Source organism: Ictalurus punctatus, chromosome 3 (assembly GCF_001660625.3).
Source record: "Ictalurus punctatus breed USDA103 chromosome 3, Coco_2.0, whole genome shotgun sequence".
NCBI classification, from domain to species: domain Eukaryota; kingdom Metazoa; phylum Chordata; class Actinopteri; order Siluriformes; family Ictaluridae; genus Ictalurus; species Ictalurus punctatus.
The window spans coordinates 26,337,688-26,364,494 of NC_030418.2; the positions used below are offsets into that span (position 1 = coordinate 26,337,688).

The following is a 26,807-nucleotide window of genomic DNA, read 5'->3' on the forward strand; positions in this document are numbered from 1 at the left end:
TAGATTTGGGGAATTAGTAACTACAGGGAAAATACATTTTCACACAGGCCCAGTTGGTATTGGATAACTTTTTTGCTTCAATAAATAACTTTTATCATTTAAAAACTATATTTTACTCAGGTTCCCTTTGTTTTCTCTTAGATTTCGTTTTTAATTTCTGGAACAATTTAGCATGAGATATACACAAAAACAGAAGAAATCAGGATGGGGCAAATACTTTTTCACTGCACTGCATATGCTTAAAAAAATCTAATTATTTTCTGAAAAAAATCAGTACTGTAGGCAGTAGTCTTAAGTTGGCAGTTTAAAAAGGATTTCTTGCTGTCTTTCCATTTTTTTTCTAAGGCTGACATTTGCCCAGTTACATAACTTCATTACTAGAAGTGGACGATATGATAATGATGTCAATAATATGATTAATTACATCACAATACAATTTCTAAAAATATCCCCATTATGGTGAGTATTTCTATAACACTGACTTTATCACTCACAGCAACAAATTTTGGGTGGCTTCTCTTTTGGTTTGCAGTTAAATATTTTTATTTTTGTGATTGCTTAAAAAATCATTGTGCTTTTTTGATGTTCCAGCATTTCCAGCACTACATGTTCCATGTAAAAATCATTGTGCTTTTTTGATGTTCCAGCATTTCCAGCACTACATGTTCCATGTAAAAATATTATATTTTTGCCTTATTGTCCATGCTGACTATAAGTAATAATGTAGGTTTTGATGCATAATCAAAACCAATCAGCCATAACGTTAAAACCACTGACAAGTGAAGTGAATAACATCGATTATCTCATTGCATTGGCAACTGTCAAGGGGTGGGATATATTAGACAGCAAGTGAACAGTCAGTTCTCAAAGTTGATGTTTTGGAAGCAGGGAAAAAATGGGCAAGCGCAAGGATCTGAGCGACTTTGACAATGGGACAGATTGTGACAGCTATACGACTGTGTCGGAGCATCTCCAAAACAGCAAGTCTTCTGGGGTGTTCCCGGTATGCAATGGTTAGTACCTACCAAAAGTCGACCAGGAAAGGACAACTGTTGAATCGGCGACAAGGGCATGGGCTCCCAAGGCTCATTGATGCAAGTGGGGAGCGAAGGCTATCCTGTCTAATCAGATCCCACAAAAGAGCTACTGTAGCACAAATTGCTGAAAAAGTTAATGCTGGCTATAGAAATTAGTCAGAACACACAGGGCATCACAGCTTGCCGCTTATGGGGCTGCGTAGCTGCAGACCACCACTGAAAGTGAAAACAATGGGCACATGAGCATCAGGACTGGACCATGGAGCAATAGAACAAGGTGATCTGGTCTGATTAATTATGTTTCCTTTAACATCATGTGCTGGGCTGGGCGTGTGTGTGTCCAGTATGGGAAGAATGGTAAACGGTCTGCATTTATATAACGCTTTTTAACCTTTTAAACCTCTACAAAGTATTTTACACTGTTTCTCAATCATTCACACACACACTCACACACCAATGACAACTTTGGGTTCAGTGTCTTGCCCAAGGACACTTCAGCATATGGAGGCATGTGGGCCAGGGATTAAACCACCAAAACCTGTGATTAATTGACAACCTGCTCTACCACCTGAGCCACAGCCGCCCCAAGAAGAAGAAGGCAAGCTTGCAGAGGCAGTATGATGCCCTGGGCAATGTTGTGCTGGGAAACCTTGTGTCCTGGCATTCATGTGGCTGTTACCTTGACATGTACCATCTACTTAAACATTGTTGCAGACCAAGTACACCGTTTCATGGCATCTGTATTCCCTAACGGCAGTGGTCTCTTTCAGCAGGATAATGCTCCTTGCCACACTGCAAAAATCGTTTAGGAAATGGTTTGAGGAACATGACAAAGAGATCAAGGTGTTGACTTGGCCTTCAAATTCCCCAGATCGCAATCTGATCCAGCATCTGTGGGATGTGCTGGACAAACAAGTCCGATCCATGGAGGCCCCACTGGTGCCAGAAACCACAGCACACCTTCAGAGGTCTTGTGGAGTCCTGTTGTGGAGTCGGGTCAGAGCTGTTTTCGCCCCCCCATCTCATTACAGTCCTAAGAAACTGTAATGTTTCTGTTCCCTATACGCCATTATCCTTAAATGTGGTATTTCTGTACCCATCTAATATTGTTAGCTTCCATGTATCTAACCAGTCGGTTTTCTTCATGCATTAGTTATTCTACTATCATCCAGCTTTAAGTAGGACGATGAGAAATTGGTCGATTTGGATGATGGTTGCATTACATGGTCACAATATCAAACATACTGAGTGCTTCAAAATGGCAGGACAGTTATGAACTGATTTAATTCCTACTCGCTATGATAACTTTGATAAATTGCACATTCTCTTTGCTGGCCACTTTGTAGATCTCTTTGGTTTGGTGAAGCACCTTCGCAATGGGGTCTAGAAATCTCTTTTGGCCTAAGAGGAGGCTATATTAGCCCTATGAATCATGGGAGGCCTGGCATTCTGGGTGTCCCCTTACACACCATATAAGGGGCCCCCTCCCTCCCGTCTACCCCACCGCCCCAATGCCTCTGTGCTATCGGTTTCTGCAGAGAGGCACCTATTCTTAGGCTGTCAGTCCAGCTCATCTGAGCAGGCAAGAATCCTCTGTCTCTAGCTTTCAATTCTTTTCTGTCTCTTGCACTCATTACTTTGTGTTAGAGTTTTGGTTGGGCCTGTATTGCTTGTTGTATTATAGATTTTTGCATTTTTCTTTATCAAGGAAGGAAAAAAAAAAGTTTTGCTTTGCTCAATTTTTTCCCCTCTCATCTTTATTTTTAACTTTTTGTTTTCTTTCAGAGGCTACTTAGAACCTTCCCGATCTTCACCTCCATTTTCCCCAACTGTTTGGAGGAAGAAGTACAAACCCAATAATACAGCTATTTTTTTGAACCATGAGCACTTATACTGTGACACTTGCTGGACCCGCGCCATGGGGCTTCCGCTTGCAAGGAGGCAAGGACTTCAACATGCCTCTCACCATTTCCCGGGTAAGAAAGTCCAAAATCAAGTACCTCAAGTCCACTTCATACTTTACCGATCGTTTAGAATCCACTCGCACTGAGAAACAGGTCCCATTCAGGTCCCACATCAGTGTGTGTGGCCTGAATGAGAGAGAATGAATGAATGAAAGAGTAAGCGTCTTTATTTACTCTATAATATACTGTAGGAAGAACAACATTCAGGTGTCCAAGCAAGATGCTCAGGATGCTCTGAATTCAGTGTGGGTGCTGATTTATAATTTGAGATTATGCAGATGATCATTTCTGTCGGAATGTTTGGGGACTTGATGGTTTCTATTTATCTGCTTCTATTATGTGAAGAAGGCTCATCTCAAAACAATGATCTTTTTTTGTGGTTGTTTACTTTTGGCATCTTATTAGACAGAAATGGCATTTCAGTGTTAAGAGGCTTGTGTTCTCATTGAGTTTATTATTGTGAAATCCAATCTCTTGTAAGTAATTAATGATGGGGTGGTGTGATGCCCTGAAGTTGATTATTTTCCAATTATTTCCCAAAGTGTTTTATTCCTCTTATACCACAGCAATTGATCAATGCTGACTATTTCTTGTACTTGTTACATGTCATACTATTCATTCATTTATATTTACATTTAAAATTGCAAAACAAGTTAGTTACCATTACCAGCTATAAATAGGTGTACCCTTACTAGCCTTTTTCTTTCTTTTGACGCTAAGAAGCTTGTCATGTTACTGAGAAATTGTGAAGCGCAAAGTGCTCTGTCCTGAATTCTTGAAATCTTGACGTTTTTAAGTTAGAAGCGTTAGTTTTAATGTCTAACTTAACCATATAAACGTTTACACAGTTTTTAAAAATATATTTACATGGATCATTCAACATACAAGTTCCTGTGTAGAATAGGAACAATCACATATTAGAACGAGTACAACCCTTTAGCCATCAGTATTGTCAGTGTTATTGTTAGAGAGAATTAATCAACACCTTCTGACCAATCAGATTTGAGAATGTGATATAAAGTACTATAGATATGCGGGTATTTTAAGGTATCTGCACTTAGTAGTAGTTCTTCTTTCTATATCGGGATGGACACATTTGTGTGTGCGTGTGTGCATGTGTGTGTGTGCACCTATCGACAAATCTTTGTGAGCTAAAGTTCTGGACATTCCTATTCTCGGCTCTGCGGTGAGGAAAAGTTCACGACTCAATTGTCATTCTGGCTTGAAAGGCTCCTGAAAAAATAGCCGTGTGTAAAGGGATAAGGGGGGCAAACAGTAGCAGTAGGATACGAGCTGAATGACGCTGATCCTCTCCCATTCTGTCACCACTCCTCACATGCTTTGTGGTCAGGAACAATGCGTGTCCACTCATTTTCCTGGTTAACATCAATCCTCTGACGTTAACCCCCTTTTGTGGTCCATCACTGAAAATGACTGTGGTCAGTGAAAGACAATGCCGTATCCATGATACATTAGTGCGTGGGTACAGTATTCTGGTTTTCCAGTAAACGTAGTCGGACGCACTGATTGTCTGTCTTGTTTTAGGAGGATTCCTCAGTTTGGATAGTATTTGAGTGTGGTGTTTAAATTCGGATGTGTGAGTCAGTCGTGAAGGCTTTCCCCCTGCAGTAAAGGCCCAGCAGCAGAAGGCCTAGTCAGTCACTGCAGTGACAGCTGAGACGCAAAGCTTCACTCTCTGCAAAGGGGTTCTGTGGCATTCTGCTAAAAATAGCCTTAAATAATGACAATTTCAACTACACACTCGGGGGCATGGAGGTACTACTGCTAAGTGCCAGGTGTGTGTGATAGTGACTGTGTTTGCACATTTGTCTTTGTGTTCTTTGGGATATTTTGTAATTGGTGCACTATAATACAAAACATGTTTTATTATGAATGTGACAGTTAAAATGATGAAATATGCTCCTGATTCTCATGCACTGGGTCAAGCTTGAGTCTAACCAATGGAAAATAGGATGAGTTATGGTTGCTTCTGGATTCTTCTACTCTCATTGTGCTCTAAATATATTTCCTTGGTTTCAATTCCCTACCAATTGCAAAGTGCAATTAAGGTATGCTGTACCTACTAGGGTACAATAATTTAGATACTAATCCTAAACATTCTGGGATTATATTGGTGCAATAAATATTCAACACTATGCTTTTGGACATGACAATATGCAGTGCACTATATTTACATTGTGTGCTGTTTCAGACACACCAGTTTTTTTCCTCGAAGCAAATGTCATTTTTGTGGTCCAACTGAAATTTCTTATACATTTTTTTATTATAATTTTATTCTAGTATGACTGTGTAGCAAGAGAACTGCTGAGTAGCACTGGCTACTGTGACATTCTCCCGAGTGGTACTTATATTCGTAAAACAATTTAAGTGGATTCTTATTTTCCTGTTTAATTAAAATTACATACTACCACTCCCAGAGCAGATTTACCAATCAATCTCTATCGATTCAAACCATTAATGGTGTTTTCCCATTTACTTTTCCTAGTCGCTAATTAAAATTTTTTTAGCATTTGGCATTTATAAAAGCCTGGTTTTGGAAATAAAGATTTAGTTGAGGTTTTATGGCCAAGGGCTGTATAAAAAACTAAACAGATGGCGCTTAGGACGCATTAGATTGCAGCTCTTATAATCGAATACAGCAGATGATGGATATAAATACACTTCTGTGTGAAGTTTAGATGAAGTGAAAAAATCTACTGACGGAGGCCAGATGGATTTGGTATACAGCACTCTTATTCAGTAGGCATTCTGGATGAAATGCTGAAAGACGTGTGAATGTGCGTCGGAGATCTATGCGGAAGTGAAGATATTTTGTAAATAAAGACTTTATTTGAGTTTTTTTGTGCACACAAATCATTGCATCGCTTTGTAAAATAGGGATTAAATCATCGGAGTCACATGGATAACTTTTACGATGCCTATATGAACTTTTTGGAGCTTGAAAGTTTTGGTTACATGGACTATAAATGGAGAGACAGAAATTTCCCAGATTTCATAAAAAAATTCTTCATTTGTGTTCTGAAGATGAACGAAAGTCATGGTTTTGGAATGACATGAGGGGGAGTAATTGATTACGGAATTTTCATTTTTGGGTGAACTATCACTTTAACCCTTTTGTAATTCTTGCATTTCATTGAGTTTGTGGTTTATAAACTGATTTTATGTTTGGGTAAAAACATAACAGATTGCTAAGTTTGACTTTACAGTTGCAATCAAAACTTTTTAACCCCCATTGCAAATGAGGTTTATTGTCAAAATATACAGATTTTCAGCTGTTTGCAATGAACAAATCAAACAAAAGCAATTGACATAGTTCAATAATACAACGAATGCTTCAAGTGGTTTCTCCAAATTCAACAGAAAATGTAACTAATAATGACTTCTCCAGTTTCAAAATTATTCGACTCCCTAAGGGCTCAATTGGTTGCACCCCGTGTGAGCTGGAACACATGAAATACCTGAACTGGCTAGGGGTAGAAAACATATGAAATACCAGGACAGGGCAGAAAAAGGAAGCTATCAACGGCTGCAACCAGATTTCTGAAAAGGCAGGTTGTGAAAAACCTTCGAGTGAATGCAAAAAACCTGCAGCAAGACTTTGTGGCAATAGGCACTGAGGTTTCAGTTAGCACAGTAAGACACGTACTAAACACAAAAGGTTTCCATGCCAGAATTCCAAGACATACACCACTACTGTCCCAAAAGCACAAGAATAGTCGGCTCAAAATCATATAAATAAGCCACAGAAGTTTGGGGATTCTGTTCTGTGGAGCGATGAAACAAAACTGGAACTTTTTGGCACGATGGATCAGCGGTATGTCTGGAGAAAGAAAGAATGAAGATCGAACACTCTGTCCACAGTCAATTATGGTGGTGGCTCAGTGATGCTCTGGGGCTGCTTTGCATCCTCTGGCACTGGAAACCTGCAGCGTGTGGAAGGCAAGATGGATTCAATGAAGTATCAAGAAATCCTAGGAGGAAACGTCATGCCGCCTGTGAGGAAGCTGAAGCTTGAGCGTCATTGGACCTTCCAACAGGAGAATGATCCCAAGCATACCTCAAATTTCACCAAGGCTTGGTTGCAGAAGAAGTCCTGGAAGATTCTACAGGGTCATCACAGTCACCTGACTTGAACCCCATAGAAAATCTCTGGTGGGATTTGAAGAAGACGGTAGCAGCACACAAACCCAAGAATATTCCTGAAGTGGAGGCCATTGCTCATGAGGAATGTGATAAGATTCCTTATCACAGATGCAGAGCTTCTTAGCGCTGCCAGAAGCTCTGCATCTCATTTGCAGCAGATCATAACAGCACAAGGGTGCTCTACTAAATACTAAAGATGCTTGCTATGAAGGGGTTGAATAATTTTTAAACTGGAGAGATCATTTAAAGTTGTATTTTCAGTTGAATTTGGGGAAACCACTTGAAATATTTGTTGTGTTGAACTATTTCAATTGCTTTTGTTTGATTTGTTCATTGCAAACAATCTGTAAATTTTGATAATAAACCTGATTTGCAATGGGTTTTAAATCATTTTGATTGCAACTATATTTGCAGGCGAACTCTGGACACTGTTGAAGCATTTGAGAACCAAGTTTATTCCTGTCTGACCTAATTATATCAAAATTAATCAAGTAACAATGCTACAAAAAAGTTTCAGTATAGTTTCCCCAGAAACATATTGTGTTTTGCAATGTAAGTTCCTTTGAGCCGCACACTAGTTTTTAGCATAATGGAGATATCTCTTCAATCAGTGGTATAAACGGGCACTGTAATTACACTGTAAGTGATCTTAGACTGCATTCTAGCCAGTGGCCACCTGGTCATTAATGATCATTACTGCAGTGTGGCTCCAAAACGTGATTTAGCTCGCTGAATTGTAGGCTTTGTATTTCCTGATATTTTGTAGCCAAGCCCTGTGACATTTGATCCAATTGGACAGTGGCATTAGAAATGTGTCCTTCTGTCATCGGGTAGTAGACTGAAATGTCAAACATCGCATTCACGTTTTATGATTTACAACATCTGCAATGCTTTACTATCTATGTTCTGCACAAGATTTACAATCATACATGGATAGGTGTGTGTGTGTGTGTGTGTGTGTGTGTGTGTGTGTAGCCATATTTTTCCCCTTTATTTATTTCCTTATAGAGACCATAAAGTTCCCATAATTTTGGGAATATGTGATAGTTGTGTCCTTGTGGGAAATTTGGCTGGCCCAAACTTTTATTTAGAACAAAAAACTGAAAGAATAATAATAAGAAGCCTTTATTTATCACATATACATTACAGCACAGTTAAATTCTTTTCTTTGCATATCCCAGGAAGCTGGGGTCAGAACGCAGGGTCAGCCATGATACAGCACCCCTGAAGCAGATAGGGTTGCTCAAGGGCCCAACAGTGACAGCTTGGCAGTGCTGGGGCTTGACCCCCTAACCTTCTGATCAGTAACCCAGAGTCTTAAACATTATCTACAGTATCACGTCATTTGAAAATACCCCACAAAGATAAAATTACAAAAGTGTGTGTGCCTGAGTGCGTGTGTGGTAGGTGACACGTTGGCATGTACGCCCTAATGGTTCTAAAGGTTTTTTTTTACCATACCACATACCATTCCACCAGCTTCTTAGCGTTAAGATATTTTAAACAGGTATTAAAACATGTAACGGTTATACACATGACATTTATTGGACTGAACTTAGGTTTCCAAAAAGAGATGAAGACCAGGTTTTATATACTTGCCTACAGGGAGGCCTGGTGCTTTCTGAAGTCTAGGGTGAATGAATACTGTGATGAGGCTTTTAGACTACATTCACATAACCAGGTTGAAGTGATATAAATCTGATTTTCTGATTTAATGTGACACAGAATAGATTTTTCAGGACTGTATGGACTCAAAAATCAGATCTTTTCAAATCAGATCTGAGACGCTTCCATATGTGGACCTACAATGGCTATTCGATATGTGGCAATGCATCATGAATCAAAATTTGGTGACTTTCTTCTCAACACAAACCAACAATAGAGGACAGCAACAGCAGTGACTGTATTTAGTGGAAGGATGAAGAATTGGTGATTTACTTGATATTTGTGAAATTGATTCGAACAAAGCTGTGGGGAACCAAATGAAACCGAATACTGTCCAAAACAATTGGCCAAACCAAGAAATTGATGTGTGGATGTGGGTCATTTCAGGGAAAAGGTTCTTTCAAATTAAAAATTTGAAAGACAGTTATGGGTCAGTTGTGGTTACAAATGTGAAATCAGATAGGTAGATTGATAGATTGATTGTGGGCTTATTTTCTAGATGTTCAGTGATAGTTTCATTACATGGAATGCTTTGCTCACACTTCTGCACCCATTCAGCCACCTTTTACTAAACTAATGACTTAATTTCTTTACCCATTTGTTTGTTTCATTGTTGTTTAGTTAATATGTTCATCAAAAATTTTTTTACCCTGTTGTATAATCTCCTTTTCTCCCTTGATACACAGTGTGGACTTTTGGAGGCACTAATTCATTGTTCAGGGCTTGAACCTGTGACCTTACTGTTGTTGGTCTAATATCAGTAGCCTGTAATGTTCTCAAAAAGAACCCATACCAAAGACACAACTGGGTTGCTTATTTTACTAGTTGCATCCAAAACCCATTCCAGTCTGGTTCAAAGCTATAAGGCAAAGCTAAGCACTTCTGTGAAGTCTCCATTTGAAGAACCATTTGAGTTGAATTTATAACATCTTGTGTTCTGTATTTTATCTTAGTTTTGTAGTTTATGACAGTCTCTTGTTTAGCAGCATAGATTAGTCTGTAGTATAGAAATAATCACCTCTTAACCTGTCCACTTGTAAGCATCCCTCTGCAATGCTAGCTTCAAGCTATGCTGTATATTCTGTGATTCCAGCCATTCCAGACAGTCATTAGATAACTTGCTGCTTATGTTAGAGTATCCTAAAGAGACCACCTGCATACCAGCAGCTCCGCAGCCCCTCCCGGCCTGGCCTGTGCCATGAGAGCCAGTAGCTGAGTGTGCTGACAGGCACGGTTGTTTTTAGTACACTGTTGAAGGTCAGCTCAGCACTATTGGAGAGTTATATATATCAACAGTAAGCTCCCACACCCAGACAAACCAACCTGCTCCATCCTCTCTATGGTGAATATATCATCTGAAAGAATGTTCACCAAATAGTTATTTTATATAGTTGTAATCTAGACATTATCCTTATGTCTAGCTTAAGTTAAAAATGGAAACTGTAATTGTATGTAGGGGTATTACGGTTTTAAATATTCATGGTATGGTAACCTGGTCTGTATAAATCGACCATTTATAAACAAACAAGCTGGCAGTCAAAATAAAAATTTTTTTTTTAAATGTGCTGAAAATATTTCTTCTACTTTTTTTTGTAATAAAGTCACTTTATACAAAATCCAAAAGGAAACAAAACACCAAATCCCTTAATTGTTATTCTTTTCTTCTTCTTATTTTTTTAAATAAAGACTTTATTTAATCTGTAAAAGATTTCAGGTGTTTAAACTTTGAAACGAAGGTTGACCTTCTGCCTTAAAAACGTGAGTAAACTCAACTTGAAGATAACCTTTGTTTCAACTCAAATATTTATGTTTTCTAAGTTTTCCACGGCAAGACAATGGATTACTTTAAGTTTACTTTTTGAAAACTTATAAACTTGAGTTCAATATAGAAGAAATAAGTTCCCGTAACTTAATGGGGCTATCACGTTTTACAGTGTATTTATTTATTTATGATTTATTTATTTTACATTTTTGGGGGAGTCACAGCTGGACGTGAGAACCAGTGGATTTAATAGCTGCACTAGGTAAAAAAAAAAAAAAAAAGAACAAAAATGCATTTTAATAAGTATCTTGAAAAGAAAAAAAAAAATTAACAGTGAGATAATTGTCCGATCATAGATCATGATTCAACATGACATTTACAATATTTAAAAAACACTTATAAACCTCCTATTAGAAGAAATGAGCATTTGTACTAAATACATATTTCTACCTCATTCTAAACCATCCGTTGGTACTAAGTACAGTAGTATCAGATTAAATGTCAGTTATGTGCACTCATTCAGATATGTACTGCAGACATGATGTACTGGCATGAACTTAATGTTGATCCAGTAGCTCATCTCATTTAATTCCACAATTCAGTCTTAACAACAGTCATTAATAATGTAGTTGCAAATATCAAGAACAGTTTGCCTCACAATCCAGCCCTAACCTTTGTCTTCTTAGTTGTCCGTATTTCCTCTCTTTTCCTTTTCTCTCAGTGGCCTACTTTCTCCCTCTCTGCTTTCTTTGGCTCGCAGAACAGGTCTTTTGTGTGTGTTTGTGAGGGAACAGGAGATTTGTACTTGCGTATCAGCCACCCATTCACTCAGGCATCAACTGGAATGAGCTGAGCGCAGAAAGGTAAAGTGTGAGCCGGTGCTGCTAATCCTTTCCTAGCACTTTCAAAGCCTTTGTTGTGACATGCTACTTTAGTTTTCCTCAACCTGTTAGTTTCGCTAAATCAGATAGAAAGGAGAACTGTTTGTGCATTCAGAGCAATGAAACAGAAGTGAAATGGCTTGTCTCTAGTTTTAGGTACAAAGCCAGTAGCAGAGAGCACCCAGTTTCCAGTAAATTCATATATATTACACTACATTAGGCATTTGCTTTTTTGTTTTTGGGTCCATATTATGAATTAATATAAAGACTAATGCTCAGTGTGCTCCTGTGTAGTCAAATGAAAGAACTCCAGTATCATACTTAACGCAGCCTGATCTGTGTTAAGGCTCTTTTCACTTAATATCCTGTAAACTGGATTAAAGGGAAATTTAAGCTTTTGAATAGTTTTCTATTTGGTATGATTCGGTTTCACGTAACATGTTTAAATGGAGGTAGGATGAAAAAGTTCTCAGAAAAGTCTTTCATTCATTGGTAGCAAAACTTTTGCAAGGTTTGTCCGGGAAGAAATCACAGGAGCTTGGAGAACATGGATGCTTGTGAACTTTATCAGCCTTTCTTTTATTGTTCAGTTCTGTAATCCAGAATACTGCTGGGTTACTCCACTCTGTCCTCATTGGCTCATTTTTCCTACTCACATGTCACCCGAGACCTCTTACTTGTCAAAAAATCTCTTACACACAACTCATGATACACAGCACGTTTGGTTTACTTTAGGGTTGAATTGTGTTTATAGGCATTGAACCACACTAGGGTTCCCTTGATGGTGGCTCAAGAGTAATTCTCATAAGCGGTCTTGGACTTGGTTTCGGTCCACATTTAAGTGCAACTATGATGAAAATGAAGCACAACAAGGAAGTAAATGTACCAATGTTCAATTCAAACAGAGTAAATACTGAATATGTGAAAGCACCCTTAGATATCACAGTGCTGTTCTGAAGTGCAATAGTCACCTATGTGTCTGAGCAAACCAAACTATTGAATGAACTGTAGGCTGTACCACATGATGAGGTATTGCATCATGTACCTGCAGAGGTCATCCAGAGGCTTCCAGGAATACTCCTCAAAGATATTGAGTCATTTGCCAGAAGGCTTCCCCGACATCAGCAACACTATCACCACGGTAACCTTTACATAGATGTCAGGAGTCTCAGACTGCTCCAAGAGCCAAGTAGAGATGTCATTTACAATACCGAGTATGAAAGACCTCTATAAAGAAGGTCATGTGGTTAGTCCCAAGGCTGAGCCAGTGAGTTCAACTGTTGCCCTGGGAAAAAAAAACCAACGTAGCCATTGCCACACAGACCTAGCTTAAGAGCTTCCCTGTACAGATCTCTCTCAGCATTTAGGTATTTCTGCCTGTCATTTCACAGCCAAACAGTCCAAAGACAGTTATTCAACTGAATGCACCTGGCTAGGAGTAGGATGCAGTTAATTCTGCCCTCCATTATTTTAGTAAGGTTTATATTGACAGGCCGATATTGGCATATGATACAGTACGAGAGAGCAGTGGGATTTAATTTAGAGCTGGGTAATATGGGACTGCAAAACGGGGCAAAGCCAAGGAACAGGAAATATAAATACATGCATATGTTTGACCCACTCAGTGTATCCTATTTGGATTGGATTAATTTTACATGAAGAGGTGGGGTAATCTAATTATTACCAGGGTATCTCTGAGATTTCAGTTAGTAAATTTTCACAGACTGCACATACACACATCTGGAAAATGCTATATAAATCCCACAAGATAAATCCCATCCGAACTGGCATGTGGGTCAAGATACCATTATATTATTTGGGGAAAAAAAGTTTTTCGCCATATTTTTTGTGGATTTTTTGGTGTGACAGCCAGGTGTCCATCATGAAGCCCTATGTTTGGAAATCATATCCTTTCCAAAAACTAAGTATTATAATGAAAGGGGATCAGACAGTGTGTTTTAACGTGCATTCAACAGTTCCTATTGTTATAAGTGGAAACAACCTTCACAGTAGAAATCGTATTAGCAGTATTGTATGGAGAAAGTTGTGGCGAGCTAGACCAGGTGAAAACTGATATGTCGTTAAGACTATGAGATGAATATACTACAGAATATCCATGAAGAAAATAAATACTTAAATTACCTTTGTATGTTTTTGTTTATCCAGAGGTGCCAGCAGCTACAGTTTAGACATAGTATTTACGCTTTTTCACCCACTGCTACAATGATACATGAAAAACCTGAAAACCTTTTTAAAACATGAATACAATTCCCCCTGTGGAAGAGCTAATTCACGGAAGGGGAAAAGACATGAGACATGAAAGATATGCATTTACTTCTGGTAGTGGTTACTGTGTCTCCAAGTCAACTTTATCTAGGTAATTTAAACCTGTGAATTTAGGATTAAGGATCCTTAGACTTGTGAGCCAATAGAAATCAAGTGGGTGGGATTGTGGAGTCTTAACAAAAAAAAAAAAAATGGAGAAGCTGTTTATTATTATTGTAATCTTATTAGAAGCTTACATCAGACTTTTGCCATTTTTGTTGTATTTTGCTGTCTCATCCACCAAAATAGGTAGTGTTTTTTGTGGTAAAATTCTGTTGTTTTTTTTTGTTCCCCTCTTTGCTTGCTTAGATTTTCTTGATAACAATATTGACACATCTGTATATCTCTACCTTACACTTCAAGTATATGGCCAGTTGCAAGATGGCTAACAAATTACACATATAGCCTTAGCCTGCATACAAAGTGCAGTCATAGTACTTCATCAACCCTTCACCTTCATCTGATTAGCTCCAAAAGTCACTTTGGACAAAATTGTCTGCAAAATGAATAGATGTCAGTCTATAAAATTACACAAACACACACACACCCACACACACACACACACACACACACACACACACACACACACACACACAAAATATAATCTATTACAGTCTGGTCATAACTTTTTATTGCAATTGATACTACAGATAATGAAGATTTTCCAACCTCTGCCCTTAATATACATAATTAGCTCCCTGGGAGAATGAGTAGACTCAGTTTGGCTGCAGGAGTGTTGTGGTGACAGAAATAACCTTCCAAAAAGCCCAATGGATATTACAGATTTAAAGAGAAATGTCAGTAGAGACGCCTGGATCCTGTGTCCAGTTTATTTATAATAATATGACTTAAGCAGGACAGCATGGTGTTGTTTCATATGCTGTTTTTTTTTTTATTGTAATGACAGCAAGGCTTTGTATATTTTTTAAATAATCACATAATCCTCTAATTAGCTGTTATTTTTTCTGGCCCATGTACAGTCCCCTTGGAAAGTATTGAAACGGCAAGGCCAATTCTTTTGTTTTTGCAATACACTGAGGACATTATATGAGACAATGGATAAGAATTTCAGTTTTCATTTCCTGATGTTTAAATCTATGATGTGTTAAACAACTTAGAACATGGCACTTTTGGTGACAGACTGCCCAATTTTTAGGTGTGCAAAAGTATTGGTACAGATTGTCTTTAAGTAGATAACACTTAATATTTGGTTGCATATCCCTTGCTTGCAATTAATGCATCAAGCCGGCGACCCACTGGCATCACCAAATTGTTGCATTATTCTTTTGTGTTGCTTTTCCAGGATTGTGCCACAGCTTCTTTCAGTTATTCTTTGTTTCAGGGGATTTCTTCCTTCAGTCTCCTCTTCAGGATGTGAAATGCATGTTCAACTGGATTAAGGTCTGGTGATTGACTTGGTCTGTCAAAACCTTCCACTTTTTCCCCTTCTGAAGTCCTTTGTTTTGTTGGCCGTGTGATTTGGGTCATCGTCTGGTCTGTATGATGAAGTTCCTCCCGATTAGATTGGATGCATTTGTCTTTAAATTGGCAGACAGAATGTTCCTGTAAACTTCTGAATTCATTCTGTTGCTACCATCATGAGTTGCTTCTTCAGTAAAGATGAGTGAGACTGTTCCAGAAGCAGCCATGCAAGCCCAAGCCAAGACACTACCTCCAAGTTAATCTTAGTTCCAGAACTTTTGTGGCTCATCCCTGCATTTTTTTATAAATTCTAATCTGGCCTTTCAAAGTCTTCTTCAAAAGGTGAATTGTGATACCTTCACCCCTGCCCTGTGGAGGCTGTTGGTGATGTCACTGACTATTGTTTTTGGGTTTTTCTTCACAACATCTCACAAAGTCTGTCATTAACTGCTGTTGTTTCCTTGGCCGACCTGTTCCATGTCTGGTTGTTAGTACACCAGTGGTTTATTTCTTTTTCAGGTCACTCCAAATTTTCCCAACCTCAGAATGGCTTGTTTTTCTTCCATAGAAAACTTTCTGGTCTTCATGCTGGTTTATCCTTTTTTAACAAATGCAGTCTTCACATGCAAAACCCAGGGCTCAAACCAAGAATAGATATTCAAGCTATTAATTGTTTAAACAATCAAGAAACACCCGTCAGTCGTGTGTTCCAATATTTTTGATCACTTGAAAAAATAGGAGGGTTCAATTGAAAGGTGCCATGTTCTAAGTTGTTTAACACATCAGAGATTTAAATATCAGGAAATGAAAGCTGAAATTCTGATCTATCATCTCATTCATCTTTTGGATCTCAAGCTCAAATGTTTTCAGTATAGAGCAAAAACAAAAGAACTGACCTTGCCGTTCCAATACTTTCAGAAGGGACTGTACATTGGCAGATCATTTTAAAGGATAACTTTAAAGCTGTTTTTAGGTGATGATATGCAAATATGTTGATCACTGGTCCACCTTCTCTTTCCACAGATCACTCCTGGGAGCAAAGCAGCTTCAGGTAACCTGTCCCAGGGTGACATCATCGTAGCCATCGATGGTGTCAGCACTGAGGGCATGACTCACCTGGAGGCTCAGAACAAGATCAAGAGTGCCAACTACAACCTGGCCCTCACCATGGCGAAGTACAGTGACCTGTCTGTGTGTGTGTGTGTGTGTGTGTGTCTGCGAGTACTTTATAATAGTAAACCTATTAATATTAGGTTTAATAAGTCTATATAGTGTATATATAATATAGTATTATAAATACATATACTATAATACTATAATTCAGATGCTACTATAGTTATTTCTTTTATATACTACATTACATAACATTATATTACCTTATATTTTTAAATATGCACTACGGGTTGCAGCTGTATTTTCACAAGCAGAATTGTAAGGATGAAAGTAGAGGATATTGTTTGAGGTTTTATAGGGGTTAAACCTGGCCATATTGTGGATTGCACCATTCAGGGTATTGCACCCATAAACTTATAAACATCTTTGGATGAGGGATAGAGTTGGCATTTCATATTATGAACCCTTGTCAAATGTGTGATATAGTATTACTGATAACAGTCAGTTTAAATGGCACTTTTAATTGTGTTAAGATGTATAATGGTGCCAGTATTTATTTTGTGTGTGTGTGTGTGTGTGCGTATGTATATATGTATGTATGTATGTATGTAAGTAAGTAAGTGAAGCTTACCTTTCAAAACGATGTTTACAAAGTGCTCTACAGAAGACTTATACAAGAAAATAAAATCAGTATTAAAAATAAACAATAAAAGACAGAAAGCAAAAAAGAAATAAAGGGCTAAGCAAATAAAATAGAATAAATAAAACAATACAAATAAAATCAAGTATGGATAATTAACTGGTTAATGTGTCACTGCCACACTTGTTTGACTGACACACTCTCGTCAAGCTGCTGTCAGTGGTGTTTAGCGTGACAGTAAAGGTGATCAGACAGATAGATTAGGAGTTAAGGGTCTGGTGCTGATATTGAAGTACAAGGCAGGCTAAATGAGATTCCGTCAAGTCAAGTGGGTTTTTATTGTCATTTCTTTATATAGCTTGTGTACATTGGGATGAAATGTTGTTTCTCCAGGACCATGGTGCAACACACAACAGTGCACAAGATGAAATAAAGTGCAAATCCACAACGGTTTGAGACGAGTGCAGGACAATAAATACACAAGACATGGGCTGTAAACTCTTGGTAGGGTAGCAGCAATACTTTTAGTCTTCCATAAAGTGTCTAATGCAGCTGTATAAAGTGTAGTTGTGCAGTGCTATTTAGTCATACTGGTTTAGGTGTTTGACTAGCCCAGGTGAGTGTTGGGGAGCAGCAGGGTGTTTTCTCTCTGCCAGTTGTGGCATAGATGCTCTGCTAGATGGCAGGAGAGTGAAGAGTCCATGAGATGGGTGATAGGGGTCATCCACAATGTGGGTGGCTTTATGGATGCAGTGGTGGTTGTATGGGGTGTCGGTGGTGGGTAGAGAGACTTTTGATTTCTAGAAGTTAATGTCATAAATGGTTCGACAAACCAAACCAACCTAGCCAGTACTGGGACTCTTTCATGATGACTGAAATGTATTGCCTTTCTTATGCTTTCCCTAACTCCACCCATCATGAAGGATTTAGGGATTACAACAACCACTCATCCTCTCAGTTACCACCAGAACAAAATGAAAAAGGGTAAAGTGCCATGTGCTTCACCTTGAACCTGATACACATTTTTATAACGCTGCATCAAAATATTTTTTACATTACATCTTTTTGTCCAGGCATTCTTTATAGTGTTTTCCTTTAGGGTATAACCAGTGGCTGTCGACCCATTTATTTTAAATCCTCTCTACAAATTGCTTACTGAATTTCTGAAAATGAAAACTGATGGTAATCTCACTGACTTTCGTCTGACAGATTTCCACTTTCTTTCTCCAACCATCATTAGCAGGTCTCTCAGATTTGCTGTAAGTGCAGTGAATGTGTTGTTTATCGTAAGATGTATGTATGTATGTGTGTGATTGTATTCAGAAGACGTGGTGCAGTGTTTTGCCAGATAAAGGTCACAGATTTTCATTTCTCTCACGTTTCTTTCCAGTCAATTAGCCACGCCTCAGTGTAATGAGACAGATATGATGTGCAGCTATACTAGGAGAAACACTGAGAGAAATTGTGTGGCTGAAACAATCCTGCTTCATCGTGCAGTGTCTCATAATGTTTCTATTTACAATTTATTGGTTTTCTACTCAAGGTATATTGCTTGAGAACAAATCACAGCCTACTTTGTGCCTAGTGATTATTTTAGAGTCTGATCCCTCCCATGGTCACTCTGAAAGCAAAATCTTTCATGCTTTTGTGAATCACTGCATTTTAAAGAAACAAAATTGAGTGCTGAGTGCTTCACATAAGTGCCAACACATTATACCTGTTGCTTTTCTGTGAATTTCTCTCTGTTCGCTTTGGCATGACAGATTATTCCCTTTAATCTCCGAAAACATGATTACAAAACCAAATGCATATGTGAAACTTGTGTCTCACAGTTTCACATCAACAGACTTGCAGTTCTTGAACAAACTTGGGCTCTGTACAGGATATTCTGTGAATGAATGTGTGATACTGGTATAATGATTATTCTTTTATGTTAAACAGCTACATGTAACACCAATACATAAAATATAACAATAGTTAAATTATAAGAATATTTTAAGAAATGATATGGAGGTTTCAGTAAGTGAGCTAAAGGGATATTTTTTTTTATCTATTTACACTGCAAAAAATGACAGCAAGTGGAAATACTTTAAATATAGCTGCTTATCGCTTATCTAGTATTTCTTATTATATGATTTCAACAAACCAAGTATAAGCTCATTAAACATTTTTCAAACCACTTGTACTCATTTCAAGCTTGTTCTGTTGGCAGATCATTTTGCTAATTTTTAAGTTTTTTTAAGAAGCAAAATGATCTGCCAATAGAATAAGAAAATTACAAGCTTGACATGAGTAATAATGTATATATAATATTATATTAATATTTACACACACACACACACACACACACACACACACACACACACACACACACACACACACACATATATATATATATATATATATATATATATATATATATATATATATATATATATATATATATATATATATATATATATATATAATATAAGAAAATCGAACCTTATTTTTTCAAGGTCTTATGCACACAGTACATAAACTTTAGTGCATACACTATATATTGATATACATATGTATATTGAGTACATACATATATGCTGTACATACAAACATACATGCATACAGTACGTACAAAGAGAATGTACCCTACATACATACACACAAACAGTGCAGGAGACATTCACATTCTGTAGTGCAGTGGATCTGCTTTGTTGTGGATAGTATGAAACATTCCGTGCTCTGTGGGATGTAGAGTATAGTTTTAGATATTTTATCCCATTGTCCATACTGAAAGGCTGGGGACAAGATAACATGGTGGGAGGAGAAATTGCGAGTCTGATAGCAGCTGTCAGGAAAGATCTCCCAAAGTCCTTTCTAACTCACCTTGGTGGAATGAGTTTGTAACTGAAAGTGCTCCTGGATATTGCACTATGTATGAGATTGGTACAATTATTCAGGTGTTCCTCATTTCTGCCCTTATCCTCTTCTGTCACTGATCTGTTTCTGTTGAGATTACAGTCAGACCTGTCATGGAGATTGCTTTTTTTAATCAGCTTTGTGTTGCATGCTGTGGCTCTCTTATGAATGAACTCTGACAGCCATCTGTTTTGCTGTAGGTCAAAGCGCCCAGTCCCTTTGTCCATGACTGCACCAAGAATTGACACTTCAATTCCTGTCATCCCTCACCAGAAGGTATGTGCTAGCCAGGCTTAAAGAATTTCTATGCATCTACTTTCAATCCGAGCAGAAGTCATGTTCCCTGTAACCCAAGCTATGAATATGATTTTTTTTTGTGTGTAGTTTTGTGGATATTCACTCTTATGGGAAAGCTGCCTAAGGGTCAGCTTAGATGAAGTTGTGCTCAGATTATTACACAGATGCACCTCTGCAGGACGCTAAGCCGAGCATGTGCCTCTGGGTGCGAGAGTTTTCCAAGAATGCCTTTCATTTTCAGAGCAATGCCAGTTTACTTGGGTTAACATTTGTGGAAAATCTGATAATGCCCTCCAGTGGTTGCAAAACAAGGTGCAGTCTATTTAGAAAATCAGTTCATTCAACATTACAGTAGAATTTTTCATTTAAATAAATTCAGTAGCATCTAGATTAAGGCTTTTACTCTTTTTATGGCCAGGGAAAAATAAAATATATCTTTTTTGTTTAACCCTTTGATCTTTTGTTTAAACAATTCGCAAAAATACTCTGCTCCCATGGATATCAAAACATTGTAAACACAACACAGGTTTATCCAAAAAAGTATCTTTGTTAAATATAAATATTTAGGTGTGCAACAATCATTGGCACCCCTGTGAATTCCTATGAGGAAAAATTATTTGACGTATATTCCCATGGATATTTAAAAAATTAAATTAGTACACCTGGGTGTACTAGGAAAAGGAAATTGTTCAACCATGACTTACTGTTCAAGGGTATAAAGATGAGGTAACGTGTAGACCAAATTCCCTTAGTCATTCATAACAATGGGTAAGAGCAAGGAATATAGCACAAGCATTGAAAATGCCCATTTCCACCATCAGGGTAATAATTAAGAAGTTCCAGTCAACTGGAAATGTTATGAATACACCCGGAATTGGACGTGTGTCTATATTGTCTCGACGCACTGTGAAGAGGATGGTTTGAGTTGCCAAAAAAACTCCAAAGATCACAGCTGGAGAATTGAAGAAGTTAGTTGCGTCTTGGGGTCAGAAAGTCTCCAAAACTACAATCCGAAGTCACCCACATCACCACAAGTTGTTTGGAAAGGATTCAAGATAAAAGCCTCTACTCTCATCCAAAAACAAACTTAAGCATCTTCAGTTTGCCAGACACTACTGGAACTTCAAATGAGATCGGGTTCTATGATCAGATGAAACCAAAATAGAGCTTTTTGGCACCGGAGATGGTTTTGGTGCACACAGAGAGATAGCCATAAGGAAAAGTACCTCATGCCCACGGTTAAATATGGTGGTGGCTCTTTAATGTTATGGGGCTGTTTTTCTGCAAGAGGACCTGGACATTTTGTTAGGATACATGGCATCATGGACTCTAACAAATATCAACAGATATTAAATGAAAACCTGACTGCCTCTGCCAGAAAGCTTAAAATGGGCCATGGTTGGATCTTCCAACAGGACAATGATCCAAAACATACATCAAAATCAACACAAAAAATGGTTTACTGGCCAAAAAATCAAGGTCCTGCCATGGCCATCAGAATCCCCTGACTTATAGAAAACCTGTGGGGTGAACTGAAGAGGAGAGTCCACCAGCGTGGACCTGAAAATGTGAAGGAGAGATTCTGTATGGAGGAATGGTCTCAGATCCCTTACCATGTATTCTCCAACCTCATCAGGTATTATAGGAGAAGACTCAGAGCTGTTATCTTGGCAAAGGGAGGTAACACAAAGTATTGAATAAAAGGGTCAATAATTGTTGCACACTTATATTTAACAAAAAAAAGTTTTGTTGATAATCCTGTGTAATTTTTTTTTTGTAATTGTTTGATATCCATGAGAGCAGAGTATTTTTGTTAATTTTTTTAACAAAAGATCAAAAGGTTAAACAATAAAGACAATTTTCACAGCCATCTTTGCACATATTTACCAATATTAGTGCCAATATTAGTGGAGGGCACTGTAACTACAGTAATGAAAATAATAAATATATCAGCAATAACAGTAATAATTATAGTAGATGTCAGTAATGACCACCACAATAACATTTTTTTTTTTACTGATAAAAAAGCGGACCTCTTGGGACCCCACTTTTGAGAACCACACATCTAGGTCTTCTTCTGACCTCCTGTTCTTTTTATCCATGTGTCTCCTCCTTTAAGGGTCATCCTTATCAAATCAATGGTGGTCTTGCTACCTGTGCTGAAACAAATTCCTACCACTGCAATACACAGGAGCTCAGCCCGTCCTCTAGCACACAAAAGAGGCAGCAATATAACTCACCAATTGGACTGTACTCAGCAGAAACGCTGAGAGAAATGGCCATGCTTCAGGAGAGAGCTAAAAGCCTGGGCTCAGGCGAGCCACTGTGGTATGTAAGCAGGTATATTAGGTACATACAACATGCCAGTAACCAGCTGTGGTAATACCCAGCAAATCCTACTGAATGCTTGAGATGTTAATGGACAAAAAAAGCTGGAATTGACAGATAAAATTCAGCTTGCTTGCTTATGATGCTGGACAAGCTGCACAAATACAATGTATATAACGAATTTGAGGGGTCTGGCCCACATGGCTGCTAACTGGCATATGTTGTGTGACAGAAGGATGACAGCAGTGTAAAAAGCAGTTTGTAATTCGATACAGCAGTGGTTCCCATACCGTCTAGGACATGAACTCTCTTCAGGCCTGGGTTCACACACGCCAGAGTCATGCGTGATGTACTATACACACCACAAACACTTGCAGCCGATTGGTTGCCTTCCAACAGGTGCTCTGACACAAGACTATGTTTTGTAAAAATCAGTTTCCTCTAGGCATAACATTTTCAATCTTTTTTTTTTTATTAAACATTTCAAACTGTTGTCAATCAAAATCCACACCAGAATTAAAATATGAAAGAAAAAAAAAAGGATTTACTCCAAAGGTAACAAAGCCCAGTTTAATGATCCACCTTCAGGACACTTTGACACTGATCTCAAGGTCTAATGACATGCTACACATTCCTTATATTCTACAAATTTCAGTTGTTATACATCTACAATAGATGTGCAAAATTTACACATCCTTAGGGCATGAAGAAGACAGAAATTTTTGTTAATCAGCCACAACATTTAGTGTGTTTGGAACTCTGGACATTGCACTTCCACAAGTGACAACAGTAGTGGTCACTACGTGCCCACAGGAGACAAACTAAGTGACCAGTTTCACAGATGTTCATTCATTTCTGAAAATGTTCATTCGTGTTAAAATCTGTGAAACATAACAAGTAACAAAAATGCTTAGTGTATCTTAAGTAGAGATGCACCGATACTAAATTTCTCAGCCGATACGATAACCGAATATTCAGAGTGATATCGGCCGATTACCGATACGATAACCAATAGTTCTGCCTTTTATGCCTTCTTTTAAATAATAATAATGAATTCCACAATTCTGAAGGAAATACAAATAAAAACTTTATTTCGGTCTCATAAACAGAAAACACATTACTCAAATTAACATTAACACATGAACTCAATTCTGAAGATTAAAGTAAGATTTCTTAACTTATTGAATGTTATTAATTCATATTAACATTGACTGAAGTCTAAAAAGCCTCCTGTTACTCTCACATTCACTCACCACGAATAAAAGCATTTCTACTTCATCACTGAACATCAAACTGGTAATATATAATATCAGCTTTCTTTTTATATATTAACATTAACTGTATATGAAATACACTACTCTACAAATATATTTTTCTGTGCAATATATATATATACTTTTTTGTAAACTCATCTTCATTTAAATCTTTCAACGGTGTACTGTGCTTTAATTCAGCGCGAGCAGCGCAGGGGAAAAAAAATTCGACTCGACGCCGAAACTCCTGCTTCACTGCTGCAGTGTCCGGTGTAAAATTTTTAGCAGTGCAGAGATTACAGAGAGTACAGGCTGCAGTTTTAACATCATTCCACACAAGAGACATCATCTTTACACACAGCACGAAGTTGATGTGTTTTCCCGCCCTCTTTTGATTGACAGGATATACTCGGCCCTGATCATCGGATGTTTTTAAACTATTATCGGCTGACATTGATCGTGAAAATCTTTCCTGCATGCATAACTGTGCCCTGTCCCTTTCATAAGCCCTGAACAATTTGGTATTCTTTTGGTGGGTTATTTATTTTTTAAAGATGTTTTGAAATGTTTGTAGAGGATTCATACATTAATTTTTTTTTTATTCATCCTGGAATTCTATTATTATAGATCAGTATTTATCGATTATGTTGGCCTTCCCTAAACTGTTGCCACAAAGGTGGAAGCACACAACTGTATAGGATGTCTCTGTATGCTGTTTCATTAAGATTTCCCTTCACTGGGACTAAGGGGCCCAAACAATTTTGCAGCATGACTATACCCATGAGATCCATGAACATATGGTTTGCCAAGGTTGGAGTCAAAGAATTTGATTGGCCTGCACAGAGTCCTTACCTCAACCCCACTGAACACTTTTGGGATAAATGGGAACACTGACTGCACCCCAGGCCTCCTCACCTGACATCAGTGCCTGGCCTCACTAATGCTCTTGTAGCTGAATCCCCATAAGCACACTCCAAAATCTAGGGGAAAGCCTTCCCAGAAGAGTGGAGGTTATTTTAACAGCAAAGAGGGACTAAATCTAGAATGGGATGTTCAGAAAGCACATATGGGTGTAATAGTCAGGTGTCTATAAACTTTTGGCAATATAATGTTGCACCATGACATCAACAGACACTTACTGATTTACTAAATGTAGCACAAATATCATTTTACTTTCCTGTGACATATAAATGTCAGTGTTTCTATGTGGTATGAGGATTCTGTTCTATAAAAGTTCTGAGACCTGCCATTTATGTTTCAGATAGTTTAAAGAGATCAGTGCAGTGAGAGAGAGAGAGAGAGAGAGAGAGAGAGAGAGAGAGAGAGAGAGCACCTGTTACACCTCTCTCTATAAAAGGCCATGGATTGTCAAGTTTCAAGTGTCTAGTTGTCACACCAATATGATATCCTTCCCTCTCCCTCTCACAACTCATCTAGAGTTCCCCCTTCAAGCAATGAATAATGCATCATCTGAAGAGTTCACACTGAAGGGTTTTTCTTTTAGAGATGAAAAATAAATTGCAGCTCAGTATAGCCCAATGAGGCCATTAGGACAATGTTTACTTCATGAGGAAATAGTGTTGCTAATTGTGTGAGTTGAGTGAGAACGCATATTTTATGTTTCTGTCCTGTTAGCAGCGCTGTTTGATTCATTTTCACTCTTTGACTGTAAGTGTGTAAACATATATCCCACCCGATGACTGTCCACAATTTTATACCAGATTTTCTCTTCATTTCCTTGAATAATTCCTTGATCAAATTTGGCAAACAACAGAAATATCAATAGATGTGATATTCTTCTGTGGAAAAGTAAGTACACCCTTGGCCTCAGAAGCTAGTAGAAATAACTTCTTCTGACGTCAGATTGCTGGAAATTTTGACAACTCTCCCATGTAATATTCTTTCATTTGCAAGATGTTTGAGTGGTTTCTTGTATGTACTGTCCAGATCCAGGCTTTGACCAGGCCATTCCTTAACCCTCCATTTCTTCTTTTGGAGCCATTCCTTGATGGATTTGCTAGCGTGCTTAGGATCATTATCCTGTCGAAAGGTCCACTTTTGGTTCAACTTCAACTTTTGGACAGATAACCTCCCATTATCTTCAAGCACTCTTTGATATGATGCAGAATTCATACTTGAATCGATGAGTGCAAGCTGTCCAGTCCCTTAGGCAGTGAAGCAACCCCAGACCATAACATTTCCACCACTGTGCAGCACAGTTGGTATGAGTTGCTTCTCCTGAACAGCTGTCTTTGGTCTTTGCCAAACTCTATCCTTGATTCATCTGTCCAGCGCACATTATTCCAAAAGGCCGGGTATTTGTCTATATGCTCATTGGCAAACTGTAGTCTTGCAAAGGCTTTTTCTTGACACACCTCAAATGCAGTTCAAATTTGTGCAATCTCTTTCTGATGGTAGAAGCATGCGCTTTGACACCAACAGTTGCAAGACTTACTAGCAGATCCTGTAATGAACTTTCGGGGTTCTTGGAGAATTCTTTTTGCATCAGACGGTCTGCTCTTGGGCTGAATTTACTGGGACAGCCTGTCCTGGACAAATTAGCAGTCGTTAGAAATCTGCACCATTTGTAGATTGTTTTCCTTACAGTGGAAGGATGTATTTCAAATAATTTGTAGATATTTTTCATTCCTTTGCCAGACTCATAGGTATCCACAACCTTTTTTCTGAGAACTCTCTCCTTCCAGAACTCTTTAGATCTTGGCATGATGACACCACACACCTCAATAACAAAGGGAACACCAGACACTAGATATGAGAGGGGTATAAATAAGACAGGTTCCACCTGCACTCCCTAAGCAGGTTCTAATCACTGGCACCCAATCTTGAACACCTGATTCTAATTATATGGATTTGAAGGTGTGATTAAATGTAGGGGTGTACTTACTTTTTTTCCATGTGACCGATCTGTTGTTTGTTTGTTTTTTTTTAATTTAAACTGTGAAAATGACTACATAATGTCAATGTTATGTCATTTAATAGAGTGTATCAGCTTTATTAATAGGCACTGTTTCAAAGAGGAGCAAATGTTTGCTTGTCC

The 26,807-nt window shown here is 38.1% G+C and overlaps 1 protein-coding gene across 9 annotated transcripts in view; it reads left to right on the top strand.

Moving 5' to 3' along the window:
• ldb3a (LIM domain binding 3a) overlaps nucleotides 1-26,807 on the top strand; it is a 63,043-nt gene that overhangs the window by 5,957 nt on the left and 30,279 nt on the right. For 4 of the 9 annotated variants that reach the window (XM_047154033.2, XM_053679817.1, XM_053679818.1 and 1 more), the window contains exons 1-3: nucleotides 2,626-3,013; nucleotides 16,244-16,395; nucleotides 20,072-20,147. In XM_047154033.2, the coding sequence (XP_047009989.1) occupies nucleotides 2,918-3,013; nucleotides 16,244-16,395; nucleotides 20,072-20,147 (324 nt within the window). In that variant the 5' untranslated portion in view covers nucleotides 2,626-2,917. The other 5 variants (XM_047154032.2, XM_047154035.2, XM_047154036.2 and 2 more) reach the window with 4 other exon arrangements.